This window comes from Python bivittatus, unplaced genomic scaffold (genome assembly GCF_059951505.1).
Source record: "Python bivittatus isolate LINGU-HERP-01145 unplaced genomic scaffold, Pbiv_v1 ctg000700_np1212, whole genome shotgun sequence".
NCBI lineage: Eukaryota > Metazoa > Chordata > Lepidosauria > Squamata > Pythonidae > Python > Python bivittatus.
In genome coordinates this window covers 60,650,147-60,668,041 of record NW_028277098.1, presented here as the reverse complement: position 1 = coordinate 60,668,041, position 17,895 = coordinate 60,650,147, and the positions used below count along the sequence as shown (strand labels likewise).

General features: G+C 37.2%; 1 protein-coding gene across 1 annotated transcript; it reads right to left on the bottom strand.

The window, feature by feature from the left end:
- Window positions 1-14,255: 14,255 nt before the first annotated feature.
- SNRPE (small nuclear ribonucleoprotein polypeptide E) lies at window positions 14,256-17,788 on the bottom strand. Its single transcript, XM_007425174.4, has 5 exons — window positions 17,573-17,788; window positions 16,862-16,888; window positions 16,205-16,267; window positions 15,008-15,086; window positions 14,256-14,513 (listed from the first exon to the last, which is right to left on the bottom strand). Exons 1-5 carry the CDS (start codon window positions 17,624-17,626, stop codon window positions 14,458-14,460), a joined length of 279 nt encoding a protein of 92 aa, XP_007425236.1. The 5' UTR covers window positions 17,627-17,788; the 3' UTR covers window positions 14,256-14,457.
- Window positions 17,789-17,895: the final 107 nt, after the last annotated feature.

Sequence of the window (17,895 nt, the reverse complement as noted above, 5' to 3'; positions counted from 1 at the left end):
ATAAGAACTAGTGATTAGACTGAAAAACATGCACTGTATCTTCAAACACATCTATAAAATCAAGTTATTATCTTTGGTAGTGTTAGGCAATTCAGTGGCCACAAATGCTGTGGTGAACCTTTTAGCTTCAATTGCCCAATATTTTGTCATCATGGGTAGGATCCTTCACCTTTTTGTTTTTGATGCTAGGGAACCAAACCAAGAACAAAAATGCATGTGCTGCAATCCCCCTGCCCCAAAGATTTAAGCATGGTGCCTAGAACTCCCTCCCAAAAGCTCCTAAATTGTAAGTTTAAATATGACATAGGAGAAAAATATTAAATAAATGCGAAATAATAAGTAGGATTAAGAGGTCATTCGTGTATTGGCACAGGAGTTACCTTTTTGCCTAACTTGATCCCATGTGAAAGCTGCTGCAGTTCAAAATCTGCCTTGATGAGCCTTTTAGGTAATTCTCACTTGATCTTTTTTCTCAAGGAATGGAAACTGATCAGGTTCAAGTCAATGTTCAGGAGTAAGGATGCATAAATGCTGTCAGTTCATGAGTTGCTGAAAGCTTTGTGTGGTAAGGAGCACTGCATTCCAAAGGCCAAGATTTGTTTTGGAAGAGAGCTTTAGGATATTTAAAAGGTGATACAGGTGTTTTAAGCATCTGTAAGGCACTCATTTTGCCCCCAGAAATCTGAAAATGCCCCAAATCTTGGGCTGTTCTGGGAGCTGTAAAATGAATACTGCTGGCTATATGCAGGTGTCCAGGCTATACTTTTTGCACCCCTAGTCAAGATCATAGAGAAGGAGCTTAGACTGAGTATATCATTGGATTCCAGCATGATGATGAAGACTGGTCCAGACAAATTGTCCCTGCAGTTTGATTTTTCTTGAATGCTTCACCTCCCTAACAGGAAAAATTTGGTTCCTAAATGATTATCTAACAGGCTGTCAGTGAAAACTCCACAGCAAATGGGTCATGATTTCATAACATAGCATATCTGACAGTGATAGGCTCTAGATAGGGCATATTGTGATACAACCAGGAATTAATGTCATCATGGCTTCAACACATGTGTCATTAATCTGGACTTCATATGTTAAATTAGTCATGTAGGTCAGTTATCTTTGATAAATAGAGTTCTAGGAATATAAGTCTCAGATGCTTATATGAAGATAAAACAGGTATGGCTCCAGGGGAGCAGCTGAAGTAGTTCCCTTTGAGTATTTTTTCTGGTGCTGCCATTGGCATGGAGCTATACATTATTACCAGGCAAATATGAAGTGCAAAGCAGATGTCATTTGTAGAGGAGAATCAGTAAGATAAATCAGATATACAAACCCTTCCCACCTGCCAGTTCTTCCATGAGTATGTATTCCTCCCCTGGACATCTATAATATTTTCCAGCAGCTGGAACAGTAACCTTGAAATGAATCTAGTTGGAGGGAGGAGGGGCCAGCAAGTGACATATTTGCAAGAGAAAATCAATGCATATAGCAATAGTTAAGCATTCACTTGTTGATTTCCCCTTTTGAATTTATCCTCCTTCCTTTGGGAAACATGGGCTTGAGAACATTGGACTTTCTGAGTCCCATAATACAAGTCAAAATTATTAAATTTGATTTGACTGGCTGATAAAAAGTGTTGTTAGTTCCACTTCTTAGATGCAAAGTAGACTTCTGGAGACTTCCTTTAAGTCACACAGGAAATCTGAACCAAACTGAATCAGTATCAAACATCAGTTCATGGCCTTAACAGGAAAGCTGTCCACCTACTGATCTGAAACTGGCATTGTTCATTAATACACTTACACTTTTAGTTGGAAAGGAAATCTGATAGTGTGTTCTATTTGGCATGGCAACCTCCTTTTAATCCCAGACCCTCATGAATGCACCCCAGTTGCCCAAAGAAAGGTTGCGCACAAAACATTCTATGGACTCTATTTCCTGAGGTTTTGCTAGTTTAAATATGCATAAATTACTTGATTACTTAGCATTAGATGGACAGTCCCCATTGCAAATAAGTATATTTGCTATATAAATATGATAAATAAAATAAAATAAATAAATGTGGTAAACATGAGAGCCACAAGGAAAAGGGTTGCTTTTGAGCTGACAGCAAGTGGCACAAGAATTATAACAGTGGCCGTTACCCTATAATAGTTTGTTTTTTTGGAGGTCCAAATTCAACAGCACTGACTCTGCAGGACTTCATAACCAAGGGGGCAGTAGAGCACAGTCAGCGAGTTAATTATTTACTCTATGTCCTTTATTTGTCTTTCACATTGCTTGCTCTTTGTCTAAGAGATTTCTGATCTGAGGTCACTTCTTTTTGCCTTTGTTCCCACACATACAGATATGGAACATATATTCTTTGACGTTTCTCCTGGTAGGATGTAATCAGCTAGGTGCTAGGTTTTGCTTACCCTTACAATGTATTCCTTGTAAATAAATATTGTTGTTATAGTAATAAATCCTTCAGTAATCAATGCTCAAGTTAGACTCCTGTTCTCTTTTTTTAATCAGTACTTTAAAATTCTTTTTTACATATTAATTTATATTTTTCTAAAGATTTTATACATGCACAATTAACAAAACAATATTTAAGCTTTAAAAAAATTAAACAATTTCAAACAAACTAAAAATACAAAGAAAGAAAAGAAAAAGAGGGAAAAAAACCTACCTTACCAATTGACTCCTGTGAGCACACACATGCACCCACGTGTTGCTTCAACTTCCAAGACTGCTTCCCTATATATATTGTTATCTAATGTTAGTGAGATCTGAATATTTATATATGAATTAGCCCTTAAGCATCCCTTATTTAGACCAAGAGTTTTAATAGTGAGTAAAGAGACTTTTTTACTATCTAATCAGGCTCATATTTCCACCAAGCCCCTTGAGATTAAAAACAAAACAAAACACTCCAGACTTCCAGCTAAAAACCACATTATGCAATTTAGTGTCATAGAGAAAAAAAAACACGTTTTTACCAGCTCTCATTGATGATGGAAAAATTGCTTTCAAAATTTCTTTTTAAAAAAAGGATCTTGGATAAAATGATAGCTGAAGTGTCCTGATGGTATGTGTATGAATGTCCTGCCTCTCTCAATACTCTTTCTAACAATCTGCAGCCTCTATGGCTTCTTGGGCCTCAATTAAATCCCAAGAGGGAATTATATCCCCTCATGAGGTAGCTCCCCCCGTGGACTCTTTTCACACTGGGAAGTGTATAGGGATGTTTAATGGAAATATATGTAACAAAAGTACTACCCTACACCACTTTCAATAATAAAATAAACTCAAAAGCACCACCAAGAGGAATCCGAATTAAATTCTCAAGCACTATGAGAAAAAGGCTGAAAAAGAAGCCTGGTTTCAGGGGAGGTGGGTGGGGAAGAAACTTGAAAAAGTCTAAGACAGATTTTTAATGCAGAATTAGCCACATCCAAAGTGACACATAATACAACTAACGAAACAGGTATCTCTTCTGAATTTGATGTGATGGTGGCCTTTTTCATGCTGCTGGTCTTGTTACTAAATTTATATTAGCAATCATCAACATTGGAACTGAACATTTTAAAACATCACCCACATTCCTAAACAGTCTGCAGGACAAGCCAAAATTTTCAGCCATTTTTATTCTCTTACAAAACCATCCATAATCACGAATCCCCAGCTAACTTTCATCTTGTTTGTCCAGCAATCTGCAACCAATTTCATTTGCATTACTCTTTCCTAAAGAAATACCTAGGTTCTGTATAAATGGTGGAAAATACACAGCTTAAGTTATTCTTATCTTTTTGTTATCCAAACATCGCCCATACAAGACATGCTTAATCTAGGTTGCCTCCACAGGAGCAAAGTACAGTGGTACCTCGGGATACGAACGCCTCTACTAACGAACATTTCGGGTTACGACCAGCTTCGGCAGGAAAATTTTACCTCGGGTTATGAACTTGCCTCTACTTACGAACCGGATCCGCGGCCATTTTCCCTGCTGTCACGCAGTCGCGGCTTCCTGTGGCCGAGGTCGCGGTAGCAAGGAGATGTTCGGTGAGGCTCGTGGTGTGTTTTGCAGTGTTTTGTGAAGGTTTTTGGTGTGCATGTTAGCATGGCTCCAAAGAAAATGCAGAGCAGGCTTGGCGGGAGTCAGGCTCTGAAGAGGAAATTGCCTCGGGTTGCGACCAAATTCGGGCGGAGGGTGGAACGGATTAACCGGATTTACATTGAACCCTATGGGGAAATTTGCCTCGGGTTGCGACCAAATTCGGAGGGCGGAACGGATTAACCAGATTTACATTGAACCCTATGGGAAACTTTACCTCGACTTGAGACCAACTCGAGTTGCAACCAGAGTCACGGAACGGATTAAGTTCGTATCCCGAGGTACCACTGTAATTCTTTGACATTTATGATAATGGTGTAGAGAATGGGGCTGTGCAGTGCTTCAGGTTAGACTGCAAAAGGGTACTCTGAGAGCAAATACAGACCCTGTCAGTCTGTGCTTTGTTAATTTGTTCAACCCTTTTTAAAGCCATGTATACTAGTGGCCAGCTTGTGACAGCAAATTCCATTGGACACCTCTATAAATTCTGTTTTGATCGTAATTTTATTGAAAAGATTATGTATACCAGAAGTTACTAAAATAGAATATCCACTCAGAGGTACATTGCTGGCTCATGCCCTTGAGTTCTCTAGAAAGGATACACTCTGTCAATTACAGCTTCTGCAGCCACTGCTGTGGGAAACGTCTATGCTTGCTAATTGACTAGCCCTTCCAAGCGTTCATCATTGTACTAACTACCTTCTAAGGGTGTAACTGGTAGAAATGCAGCTGTGCCTCAAGACTTACATTTTACTATAAGTTGGGGTATTTTCACTTATCAGAGAAAAAGCCAATGCTACCTGGATAGTTTTTGTTTTTCTTTTCTATAATTCAGTGCAGGTAACATACTCAAGGTGTTGTGGATTTTCCTCCCCACCAAGACCTTGTGCAACATGATCTATAGACAATTTCCATAGGATAAGGGACAGACAAATTAGCCCGCCTTCAATGAGTTAATCTGCTACTTAAGGTTGGATGCAGCATGTTCTTTGTCTAATAGTTCCTTAAATTTCTCAGAGCTCGAGTGATAAGCCAACATGTATTTTCCACTTGGGTATTTTCTGATGCAGCCCATCATTATTCAGGGCCTGGGTATCTGCAGGATCACCTTCTCCCTGAAACATCCGTCTGCCCAAGAAGATCTAGTAGGGTGGGCTCACTACATGTCCCCTCAGTTAGAGGTTGCCATTTTCAGGTGCCACATACGTATAACTTAATTCTGTTATTAAGAATTTTTACATAGATAAAAGAAAAATATAAAGTAAAAATATACAAAGAAAAGAAGGAAGAACAGAAAAAAAGGAAAAGTGCAGAAAGCAAAACAGTAGAAGAAAGAAAGTCAGATAACTAAAGAAACAGAAATCAAAAGAAATGAACGATTTCCAACCTTCTTTACAGCAGGTATAAATGAACTCTTTGTCCCTCCTCCCTCTTTAATATTACAAAAATCCCTCCAGCCCCTCATTCAGACCTTTTTCAATCATCAAAACTCCACAAATCATCATTTCACTTTTTTCCATTTTCAGCAAAAAGTCGGTAAAAGGTTTCCAGTCTTTTATAAAAGTACTTACTGTTTTATCCCTGACCAAACAGGTCAGTTTTGCCATTTCAGCCAGTTTTGCCATCTTCGCCATCCATTCCTCCACTGTGGGTATTTCAGTATTTCTCCATTCTTGTGCATATAATAGTTTTGCTGCAGTTGCGGTATACAAAATCAATCTTCCATACGCATTTTCTAATTGGCTATCCATAAGTCCCAGTAAAAATAATTCTGGTTTCATCTCAATATTAATCTTTAATTTTTTTTGTATCATTGTGTGTATTTGTTCTCTCCCTCTCTCTCTCTCTCTCTCTCTTTCCTTTTTTGCTTTTTCACAAGTCCACCATGCATGATAACATGCCCCTTCATATTTCCAACATTGGCTAGAAGTACCTTTATACTTTGACCGTTTCTCTGGTGTCATATACCAACAGTACATCATTTTATAAAAAATCTCTCTTAAATTATAACACAGTGTGAATTTCATCCCATTTACCCACATTCTCTCCCATTTGTCCATCTGTGTATTATAACCAAAGTTCCTAGCCCATTTTATCATGCAGTCCTTAACTTGTTCTCTACTGTTTCAAATCTTAACAAACGTTTATATATTTTTGCAATCACATATTCATCCTTTGTACATTTTCAAATTCTGTCTTATGTCATTCAATTCCTGTTACCTTTCTATCTATATAACTTCTTCTTCTTAATTGAGCATATGAAAATAATTGAAAACTAAATCCCTCTGCAGTCAGTTGTTCTCTTGACTTCATCTTAAGTTCATCTATTCCTTTTATAGGATTTCCCAACATTAAAACCAAATAATCCACAAATGCCCTTAATTTGTATACTTCTTTTTTAACTTTCACCCCAGCTATTCTCTCATCTTGTCTTATATTTCTATTTCTATTCAAAACCTCAAGAGCCAAAATAAATAGCAGCGGCAAAAGCGGACATCCTTGTTTTGTCCCTTTTTGTATTTCACAGGGTTTTGCCAATTCTCCATAACTATCATCTGTGCCTTTTGTGAGGCATATATCAATTTCACTCATTTAATACAGTTTTCTGCAAAATACGTATTTTTTAGAATTTGGGAAAAATTCTAATTCAAATTATCAAATGCCTTCTCTGTGTCAAGAAAGATCAACACGGCTTGTTTTTCATTATGATGTTCCAAAGAATATTTCTAATTTTATCTCTCAACTGTCGTTCAGGCAAAAAGCCACATTGGTCTTCATATATAAAATCTTGCAAGACACTTTTCATCCTTTCAGCTAGAATCATAGTAAATATTTTGTAATTGTTATTAAATAGTGATATTGGTTGGTAATTTTTTGGTAAAGTCAGGTCTTGACCTTCTTTGTGAATTATTGCTATATTTGCACCTGTCCAACTTTCTGGTATCTTTCCCTTTTCCAAGATGGAATTCATCATTTTTTGAAAAGGTTGTAACAATTCATCTTCAAAATATTTATAATAGGAGGCCAGCAATCCATCTGGGCCTGGAGCTTTCCCTATTTTAGTCTTTGTTATAGACTCCCCTTATTGTTATAGGCCCATTCATCATCTGTTTTTGTTTATCTGTAATTTTCCGTATATTTTGTTTCTTTAAATATTCATCAACTTTTGCCATAGAAATTTCTTCTCCTTTATAAAGTTTGTACAATACTAATGAAATATTCTTTGCATATTTACTCCATCTGTTGCCATAACATTCCCATTTGGTAATTTTAATATCATTTTCTTCTCACTTTTTTTTCTCGGTTTATATGCTAACCATTAGCATATTAAAAAGCAGAGACGTCACCTTGCCAACAAAGATCCGCATAGTCAAAGCTATGGTTTTTCCAGTAGTAATGTATGGCTGTGAGAGCTGGACCATAAAGAAGGCTGAGCGCTGAAGAATTGATGCCTTTGAACTGTGGTGCTGGAGAAGACTCTTAAGAGTCCCCTGGACTGCTAGGAGGTCAAACCAGTCAATCTTAAAGGAAATCAACCCTGAATGTTCATTGGAAGGACTGATAATGAAGCTCAAGCTCAGATACTTTGGTCACCTAATGCGAAGAGAGGAGTCTTTGGAAAAAACCCTGATGCTGGGAAAGATTGAAGGCAAAAGGAGAAGAGGACGGCAGAGGATGAGATGGTTAGATAGCATCACTGAAGCAATGAGCATGAAACTGAGCAAACTCAGGGAGGCAGTGAAGGACAGGAAGGCCTGGCGCAATATGGTTCATGGGGTCACAAAGAGTCAGACACGACTTAACGACTGAACAATGCTAACCATTTCCCTGGCTTACTTGCTAACTCAAAATTCTTTTGTTTTGCAAAATTAGTTTTTGTTTCCATTTCTTTAATTGATAACATGGAAAGCTGGCAATATAGAAGTTTAATTTGCTGTGAGATATTTTTCCTTCCTGGTGATCTCTTTAAGTCATCCTCTTTCATTTTTATCTCCAATAAAAAATTTTTTTGCATCTTCTCTGATGTGCACTTGAACCCTTCCCTTCTGAAATTATATTTAAGTTGTGTTGTTTTTTTTTATAACTGACTGTATGATTTTAATCCCAATTATGTATTGGGGAGTTGTATGTCAGCCAGATTCAGCAGGTTGGAGTGGCCTAAGCCATGTAAATAAATAAAATAAATGCTAGTTCCTATATATGGATTCTGGGCTCAAATCTGAATGGCATCCATCTTTCTTCATCTCACTTGTAAACAAATGAAATAATGGTCCCGCCAACTATTCAATTGCATGTGTTCATGGAACATTCATGACAATGCATTTCCAAGACTCCAGATTAAAACTGGAGTTCACCAGATAGGGCTGGAAAACCCTTGTCTGAAACTATGGGGAGTTGTTTTCCAGGATCAATGACAATATCAGTGTCAGTGGGCAGGAAGGACTGATGACATCACTTTGTAGAGGGTAATGTGCCTTATGCTATTAACTGCCACCACAAAGTAATTTGCATTGAAAAAAGAATGATGAATTATATCCACAACTTCGGGATGCAGACTGGGGACTGACAACTTCTGCAAGCATATTGAAACATCTGTGTGAGGATTTCTGAAATTATGTAATATTGTAAATGTCCTCTTACAGTAATTTTATCCCCAGTGAATATGGCAATTCTTGCTCAATTGCGGGGAGGGGAGCAATAAAACAGTTCTGCACATCACAGAAAAATACAACTTTCAAAGCAATATGAAACAAAAAGTGAAGTAAACATGACTTTTGGAGGTCATTCTACCATATTTGCTGGTGAAATAAAAATCTCTCGGATAGAGGGCAAATTAAAAAGAGTCAAGCATGCTCTTTTGCAGCTATATAAATTAGTAGAGTCTATCCATTGTAGAATTTCTCCTCCTTCCAGATTGTTGGGGAGCCCTTAAAGCAGCAGAAAGCAGTGCTGTGGGAACCATATTCTAAGCTGCTGACACACTACTACAGGGTTGTCCAAACTTGGCCACTTTAAGATGAGTGGAGTTGAACTCCCAGAATTGCCCAACCAGCCATGCTGGTTGGGGAATTCTGGGAGTTGAAGTCCACTCATCTTAAAGTGGCCAAGTTTGCACAACACTGCACTACTAGGATCACCTTTCTTGCTTAATGCACGTGTGCCCCCTGCTGTCCACAACAGTTACTAGATTTTCTACCAATCTGTGGAAGTACTTGGTACTATGCAGCTCCTCCAATAGAAACACTCCCCCACACACACTTTCCATTCCATTCTTACCAGAGTCAAGAAGGTTTAATTTTATTTAGAAATCTTAATATACTTCTAATGAAAATATATGAAGAAAGTAATATCATTGAGCAAGACATATGTAACAGAAGCAGAAGGCATAAACTGACAACACTAAGATGGAAATACAGCAAAACACCATTGCCTTATAATCTTTTTCCATTCAGAAGAGGGTGCCTATTTGCAGTTAGGGCTTACAGCGAGTCACTTTTGGGAGTTAGATGGTCTTATAAATTGTTTACATAAAAAATAAATACACTAGTTAGAAGAGATTTCCAAAATGTAACATCAATTTCCCACTCACGTGCTCTAGCAGTTGGTAATCAAATACCTAATTGCCTCTAATGCTGCAGGAATGTATGGCCATGATTAGAAACACTGATAATCTTATTCTCTATTTATTGATTGAATCTTCTTTAAAAGCCTTCTAAGAAGGCTGTTGCATTTTCTGGAAGTTATTTTTACAGTATAAATGTGTATTGTATTTAAAAAAATTTTTTTTATCCATTTTCAACCTCCCATTATTCAGCCTTATTGAATGACTGCAGAGTTTAATATTACTCCCCTTTTCCTTCTTATATCCCATGAATTACATTTGACATATCTACTCTACTTGCCCTTTTTCTAAATTAAAATGCTCTAGTATTTTCTCACAATGGATTTAAACCATCTCCATTTTGAAGTAAGGTGATCAAAATGGCCCGATTATTCCAATCTACAATTGTCCAGTTGGATAACAGCAGTACTATACTGGGAGTTTTATTTTCATTTTTTTTTCCCCTAAGAAGCAGACAGTGTGAAAATTTTGGGTTTCACAGCATAGTGGTGCAACTAATTACTGAATCTAAGAGAAAGATTAGTTTTGCACACTGGTACATTTTATGTTTGGATGATGTTGTTTATGAAGTGAATAAAATGAGCATCAGGTTGTAGTTTTATTGGTTCTTTCGGGCTCCCTTTATATATTTATAGGTGTTAGGAATTTTTGACTTTTTATTGAATTTACTATTACATTACTTTTGCTGTATTTTTGAATTGCTTTAGGACCCTTGCTGAACTCCAGAACATGAGCTGTACTTTGTTAATGGGTCATAGGACTGTTTGTTTCTGACCTTGCTCATGTTATTGCAATTCAGTGCTATTGAGGACAAAAGTGAGTATGTTCACAGAATACTGATAAATGGTTGAAGAAACAAAGGCATCGTGCCTCCAAAACTCTAAACAAAGATTTAGCCAGGGTCAGATAACAGACAAGGCACTAGGAAGGGGCTGCGCTGAGGCTTCTCATGTGACTTCTGTCTCAATTCCTGGAAGTCCAGTGATATAGAAGGTGGACCACTACCCAGTGAACCAGTTAAATAATCATTTTCAGAACTTGGGAGGCTGCATCAGACATGCTAGTTCTGCTAAGAATAGGCCCAAGGTAGATGAACTGTACAATCAGTTGAGAGCCAGATCCAAGATATGTGGTACTGGCTGCCTGAACCCTAAGTATATGAAATATCATTGGTGGGTGGACATCCTTCCAGGGGTACCTTCACTAGTACTGTGCTTTGGATATGTATAAGACCCTTTCAGAGTGCCTCAGCTTCTCAGCATCTTTGCCTGCTGCTTGCATACTACTTTGATGGGCAATATTTGGGTTGGTCACCTAGATATTGAACTTGCAACTTGATAATACTTTGGAACGTGAAACATCAGTGCTCCTTCTATTTTGTTTCATTTGTCCTTGCTTTCTGGTTTTAAATTATTACCTTTATGGAGACCTTCTTGCTGCTGCTTTTAATAAAGATAGTTAAAATGCCATTGGTATGTCTCACAGCTTAATCTCACCACTTGACCATACAGAGGAAGCAGAACTGGGGGGAATTGTCTGTTTGCAGATGTTTGAAAATGGAATTTGACAATGAAAGCACAGAGTAAATCAACTGAGTTCCTGGTGGGCAGGATGATGGGAGATGCCACACTGGACACTGCTAAGGAGAGAGAGAGAGAAAGAGAATGATGTACATCAGCTTTGTCCTTCCTTCCCTATTCTCAGGTATTGCTGCCCCTGACTCAATATTTTTGTTTTTTTTCTCCTCTACCCTCCTGAACCACTTCTGTCCAGAACAGCCCTATTTTAGTCTTTGGACACCTCTTCCATGTTTACGAAATAATCCAAGAATCATTGTTTCCTACCTTACCAGCTTTAGCATATACAACTGGACTTGCTCCTTTGTTTCTGTTCCTTTTAGAGAGCTACTTCCTGTTAAGTTACTATTGTAGTTTGTTTGATCAAATAAATGTTTATTTCCTTTTACAAGCTGTTACTTGCTGTTCCAGTCCTCATACTTTTCTCCAGACATTGCTATATAGTTGCACTTGCTATAAATATGTCAGATAATTTTCAAATAGGAACAGAAACATGCCACATGCATTGTAAATCTCAACTACAGCCATGACTGTTCACCTTCACTTCTGTTTCTTAAGGTGCCACATATAAAAAAGCTTTTACTTCCTCTTGCTCCTTCTCAACCAAGTTTGCACTATTGACCTAAGGTTTGTTAAGGATTCTCGCTGAACTTTGCTACCAAACTCCTGTTAGCAATTGTGTTCACTCAGTAATTGAATCTTCAATCCATGTTCACTCAGTGAACTCACACCTGGAAATTGGTTGCCCTTTATTTTTTATAATCCCTTGAGCAACCTCTATACTCAGAAGAAAGCAGTCGCTCTTCCTTTTAACTATTATGGGGGATCAACAGTTCTCAGAACATACCTCTTGCAAAGAGCAGCTATTAAGGAGATGAACTTTTCACTTAAAAAGCAAGTAAGTCCCTACTACCATGGTAACTTTGCCAGTCTGCTCTTTTCTTTCTAGTAAACTTCTGGTTAACACTGTTTACTCACTCATGAACCATACAAAGGACAAGAATGTATTTCTTCTTCCAGGGGACACTGACATTTTGACAAAAACGAAAATGCTGATGGGCTTGTTTTCCTCTCAATTTAGAGTTTTGTGGATCTGTTCCTATCTTCTGTTAGGCCTCAAAGCATTGGAAGTAGAATAGACATTCACATCTGCTGCCATTTCTTTATATGATCGCTATATTTTTTTTCAAAGATTTTCTCAGAATGTCCATGTTTCTCCTAAAAGAATACCAAGTAGAAAATACGTTTTCCCCAATGCTTCTAGAAATGTTCACATGCTGAGCATTGTTGCTTTTTAAAGTTATTACTTCCATGCTTAATTCTATTTAGGATTGAGGAGAGAGAGGCATGACTAATTTTCCCCTGGTGGAACAGCCCCCCCACCACCCAGAATACACAGTATTATGATTGTTCCTCTGCATGCAGCCCATTGGAAGTCCTGTGTAAAAGATTTTGTGGAAGTGAAAAAAGTTCCATTTATCCAATGTTGGATTTCACCCAGTGTATATTTAGCTCCCTCCCTCCTAGCATTCCATAAATCAATGAAATATTTTCTAATTAATTTGTGTGGGCATTCATTTTGGGAGGCTTTGATCAGCCTGAACTTTCTGTTTTTATATGTATATTTCATTGTATGCTATCCAGAGCTTGCGGTTGGAATGGGTTACAAATTTTGCAAAATAAATACATATACAATTTTATTTTATTTACTGTCCTATGCTCTCAGTTAGTCCAAAGGTTTTTATTTGGCCAGAATATTGTCCAATAAGAACCTCATTTTAAATAAATTAGATTATACCCTTTCTTCCTCTAACATTCCAATGGCTACTTGGGTGCCCAGTTACTGTACTAAACAGAACCAACTTTCTTTACAGCAGCAGTACATACAACTAGTGTCAATACAAAGAAGATTTTACAGTTGTGCTGATTAGCTTTATACTTTTTACAAATTAACATGAAAATACAGCAGATTCTGAGATCAGAACAATGGAGGAGATATAAATGGGGACACAAATATAATTCATTTTAAAAATAAATGCAAGCTACTGTCTTCTATAGATTTACAACTAAATAAAATACCTAAATACTATGGATTTCATTTTTAAGCATGTGTATCCTTTTTTTAGCTATTTAATATTCAAATTTCAAAAGCTAATATCCATGGAATCAATAAATATTAATATGATTAAATACTTTCTTGATATCACATTAGCTAGGGGTTGTTTAATGAAAAGTACAGTAAACCATGAACAGCTTAGTGTAGCAGACTAAACCACATTATGTGGAAGATGTATGATTTAGTGTGAGTAAATGGATACTAAACGAGATTTGTAGTCAAGAGGATCTGGTTTCAGTCCCTTACGTAGAACAGTGTCCTCCAATAAATAGCAAAAGCAAAACAGGGCAGCCAATACGTGAACTTCCATAACAGAAGGCTGCATAATTAATTTTTTCTCAAAACAGAACTTTGAACTTTAACACAGACAACATTAAAATTAGTATCAAGTGCTAATGAGGTAACCTATATACCCAAATGTCATGAAGATGATGTTTGTAAAGCAGAACAAATTGGTTATTTCAAATTAAGAAAAAATACTTGAAGTTCCTGATCAAGCCAGAAATTTATAGGTTCAGCCACAAAACTCACACCTCTTCTAAGGAACTATGAGTCATATATTCTTCAAGAGAATATAGGGAAGTTGTACATTATTATGGGATATTTTCAAAGGCTTTAGTCTGGCTCTAATAGGGTTAAACAGATCAAATATTCTGTTCAGAGAGCCTCACACGCCTTCACAATACCTCATGAACTGGGACCCAATCTCTCCAGCTATAAATACACTCTTTGATGTACTTTCTTTAAACAACTGCATTTTCGAATACAGTTGTTTATTGCTGGTATATACTTGTAATCCAAATTGAAAAAAAATCTTTCCAAAAAGTATAAAGGCAAGTATATTAACAAAAACATTTATTTGTAAAGAAATACAGTTACACATCAATGTAAAAAAGTTATTGAAAATTACAGAAGCATGAACTAAATAGCTGGTTTCATTCTTATCGCTTCTCCGATATCAAGTCAGAAGTGACTGCATTAAGGTAGCCCATTTTTTAAGGATTAAAGTTTAATATTATAACAGAAACACACAAGGTAGCATTTTCTAGTTGGAAACACTTTGCAGAAGAGTAATATTGTCTCCTTTTAACATGATTCGACCTGCAATGAAAGAGTGCCATAAAAATTAATTGAGAGAGAGAGATGCAAAATAAGAAATGCCATACATGCAACTATAATTATAGTAGAAAAATTTACATACATACTGAGTACTACTACAACTACAATCATGCCTTTTTTTCCTGCAATGGAAAAAAATTCCACATTCAATCCTGGCCAAAGTTTCACAGGGAAATTGTACTAGTTCTCCTAATGGATAATATTTGGCAAGAAAGGGGGATGCAACATACATCTCTTTTGGCTACCCTTGATCTCATAGCAGCTTTTGGTGCTATTCACCTAAGGTAATGTGCCAATTAATTATATGGACACTATGAAATGGCAGTTCTGTGCTACCTGTAGGCTTGTTCACTTACATGCAAATACAAAACTGAGATTCCCATTGTGGATTTTCACTAAATTAAATCAGCATTACTTTTTTACTAGTACCAAAAAAAAGGATGTCTGCTATGTACTACCAAAAAGCTTATACTTACCCAGCTGTTTTCTTGATTTTGTTTTAGAGTGAATTTCCTCAGCATCATCCAGAACTAAATTCATATATTCATCAAAACCCTGTGAACCAGAACATAGAAATATGACAATTCATTGAATGGAAGGAAGGAAAACCAGGGATGACAATGAAGATGCAAGAATGGTGGATTCAGTTAGCTTCATCAAATGGGACAGATTGGTCTGATTTTATTTAAAGTGTATTCATCCTTCCCTTTCAAACTATCAAAATTCCCATGGGGGTTCCAAACTAGAAGACAGAATGAAGCATCATAAAAGAAATAGCATAAACAAGTCACAGAAGCAGCAATAAAAAAGTGAATAATCATTTAACTGGAAGTCCAGACAAAGAAAATAATGGTTAGCACTTAAAAGTTGGGACAGTTAAACTCTCCTGAAAATATATCGATTCTGGCTTTCACAGCCAGTGTCAACCCAACAGTCATGAGCTTCCAGGTAACACTAGAATGAGTGGTTTTTCATAATTAACACCAAATGAGGAAAGGTAAGGACATGGTTATGATGTGATTAAATCTGAGGGCAAGGCAGCCAATTTGATCACCCTGGTAAAACCAGAACAGGCCATTCCAATGCCAGCACACTTTCAATAAAATTTAATAAGGTATTCAGAGTTGGGAAATTTCATCTTTGAATAGTTTTGCACTTCTATTCCAAAAAAGTTCTAAATGGCAAGAGTGAACCACATATATTATTTAGTGAGGGGCTTATTTCAGAGTTGGAATGTTTTGGGACAGTTTTGTATACCCCAATGTGTTGCAGGGATACGCAAACATTTGACTTTAAAAGAGCAATTCTGACCCTGCAGGAAGTGCCCCTGACATCATCCTGAGCAATCTGGAAGCTTTACAAACCTGAAACAGTCCTGCTTTGAGCCCAAAACAAGATCATCAGTCCATCTAATTTAGTATTTTTTAAGCCAGTTTCCTGGTTTAGATAAAACTTTGCTCGTATCTTGCTTAGCAGGACCAATTTCTCTTAAGTCATAGAAATGAAATTATGGAACACTGGTTTAAGAAAAATATGTTTACTTACTGTACTAATTAATGTTTTTCTTTTAGGCTGAGATAAGAAACTAAGTTAGAACAAAGTGATCTCTTTTTGCCATCATATTTAAGTTATATTTTTCTTTACATGTATGTGGAAGCAGTTACAATACTTACAATGATACAGCCTTCTATCCGCATGTTCACTTGTTCATACAGCCAAACCTGAATCCGGGACCTCTGCAAAGTAAATAGCAAAGAAACTATTTAGGACACTGTGGAATTCTGTATAGGTTAACAATCTTATTTGTGTGGACCAGGTTCTTGTGGCTCTCTGGCACATAGAAACTGCAAAGTGAACCCGCCCAAAATAAAAATAACTGTTTTTACTGAGTCTTCTCCATTGCCATTTTTTAAAAGTTAAATCCTTATTAAAACAAATTTATTTACTCAAGATGTGTAATAAGATTTTAATTCAAAACCATCTACATCAAATAATTTCATTAGAAGCAAGGATTATGAAAGACACTGAATAAGCTCAAGCTTACTATTCCTGCCTTTACCTTTTTAAACTTTCAAGATTTTTTGTTATCTATAATGATAAATAGTACTTTTAAGATTCCTGAAATGCATGTTTATCTATTTTCTCTAGTTTTCTGAAATAAGTGCTTCATACCAATTGGTCACTTCCCCTCTAAAACTTAATGGAGGTGGGGTTGTATTATATGTATAAACAATACAAAATCACACTTTCAGTGTACAAAAGGTATCCCAAATATCAATAATTATTCAAGTACATTGTTAAATTTGAAAAATTAAGTTATGTATACTTACATTCTGTAGGTACCGAAAAATGAGGTTCTATCACAAGCGAATTTAGGAAAATACGTATAAAAAGGAGTACCCCACATTCATTGACAGAAATTCAGCATTTCTTAACACACGTACCATTTCTTTAAGTTAACAGGTTATGGAAAGTCTCTTACATACCAAACCTTACACAAAATGAAATCACCTTGGTGACTGAAAGACGGTAGAGTCAAACTTAAACAAGTAGTTGATTTCTTGAATCAACTTCGGCCACGTTAATTCTATCCCCAACCGGATTAATTGTATTTGTGTCCTCAATCTCGTATCCCAGGCGTTCAAGGCTGTTTTCTTAGCCAACCTATTTTAGTCTCACAATAATTAGCCTGAGCATGCGTGAGTGGCCGAGTCACCTAGAGAGTTTCATTCGATAAGCCTCTCTTAATCCATCCCTAACCACTAAGCAAAGCAATCTCTTTCTACCCTTACAAAATTTGCTTACAGAAAATAACGTTTCAATAACGTGCGTCCTTCTGTTATCGGTTACATATTGTTTGAGCGAGGGAAGAAAAAAACCGAGCAACGTGTCAATTTCTCAGCATGATGCCTCCTACCCCCTTCCTTTGCCTCCATCCCCGCAAGCCAGGCTCCCGCGTGTCGGGGTCGCCCCTCACGGGCCCTGCCGCTTCCTTTTCTAAGTCGAGCCCAGCTTCCTTCTCCCATGCCACAGAAGGATACGATAGGCTGCACCATCACTTTCTGCACCTTCTGGCCCTGCCCGCGGTACGCCATTGCCGAGTCAGGGTACGAAAACGACGGAGGCTTAAAAAACAGCGCTGAACGGCTTCTTCTTCTTCCTCTTCCTCTTCTTCTTTTTTTTAAAAAAAGTCTTTCCTTTCCCGCACACGCGCGCGCTCACGACCCGCCGACGTACTGCAGAGTTTCCGGTGTAGACCGGAAGCGACGGGTTTCTAAACTGCTTGGTTCATAATGGTGAGAGCGAATGATCACGGATCACGTGAGTGGAACTGCTTTTCTCCTTCCTTTTAGCCATATTACTT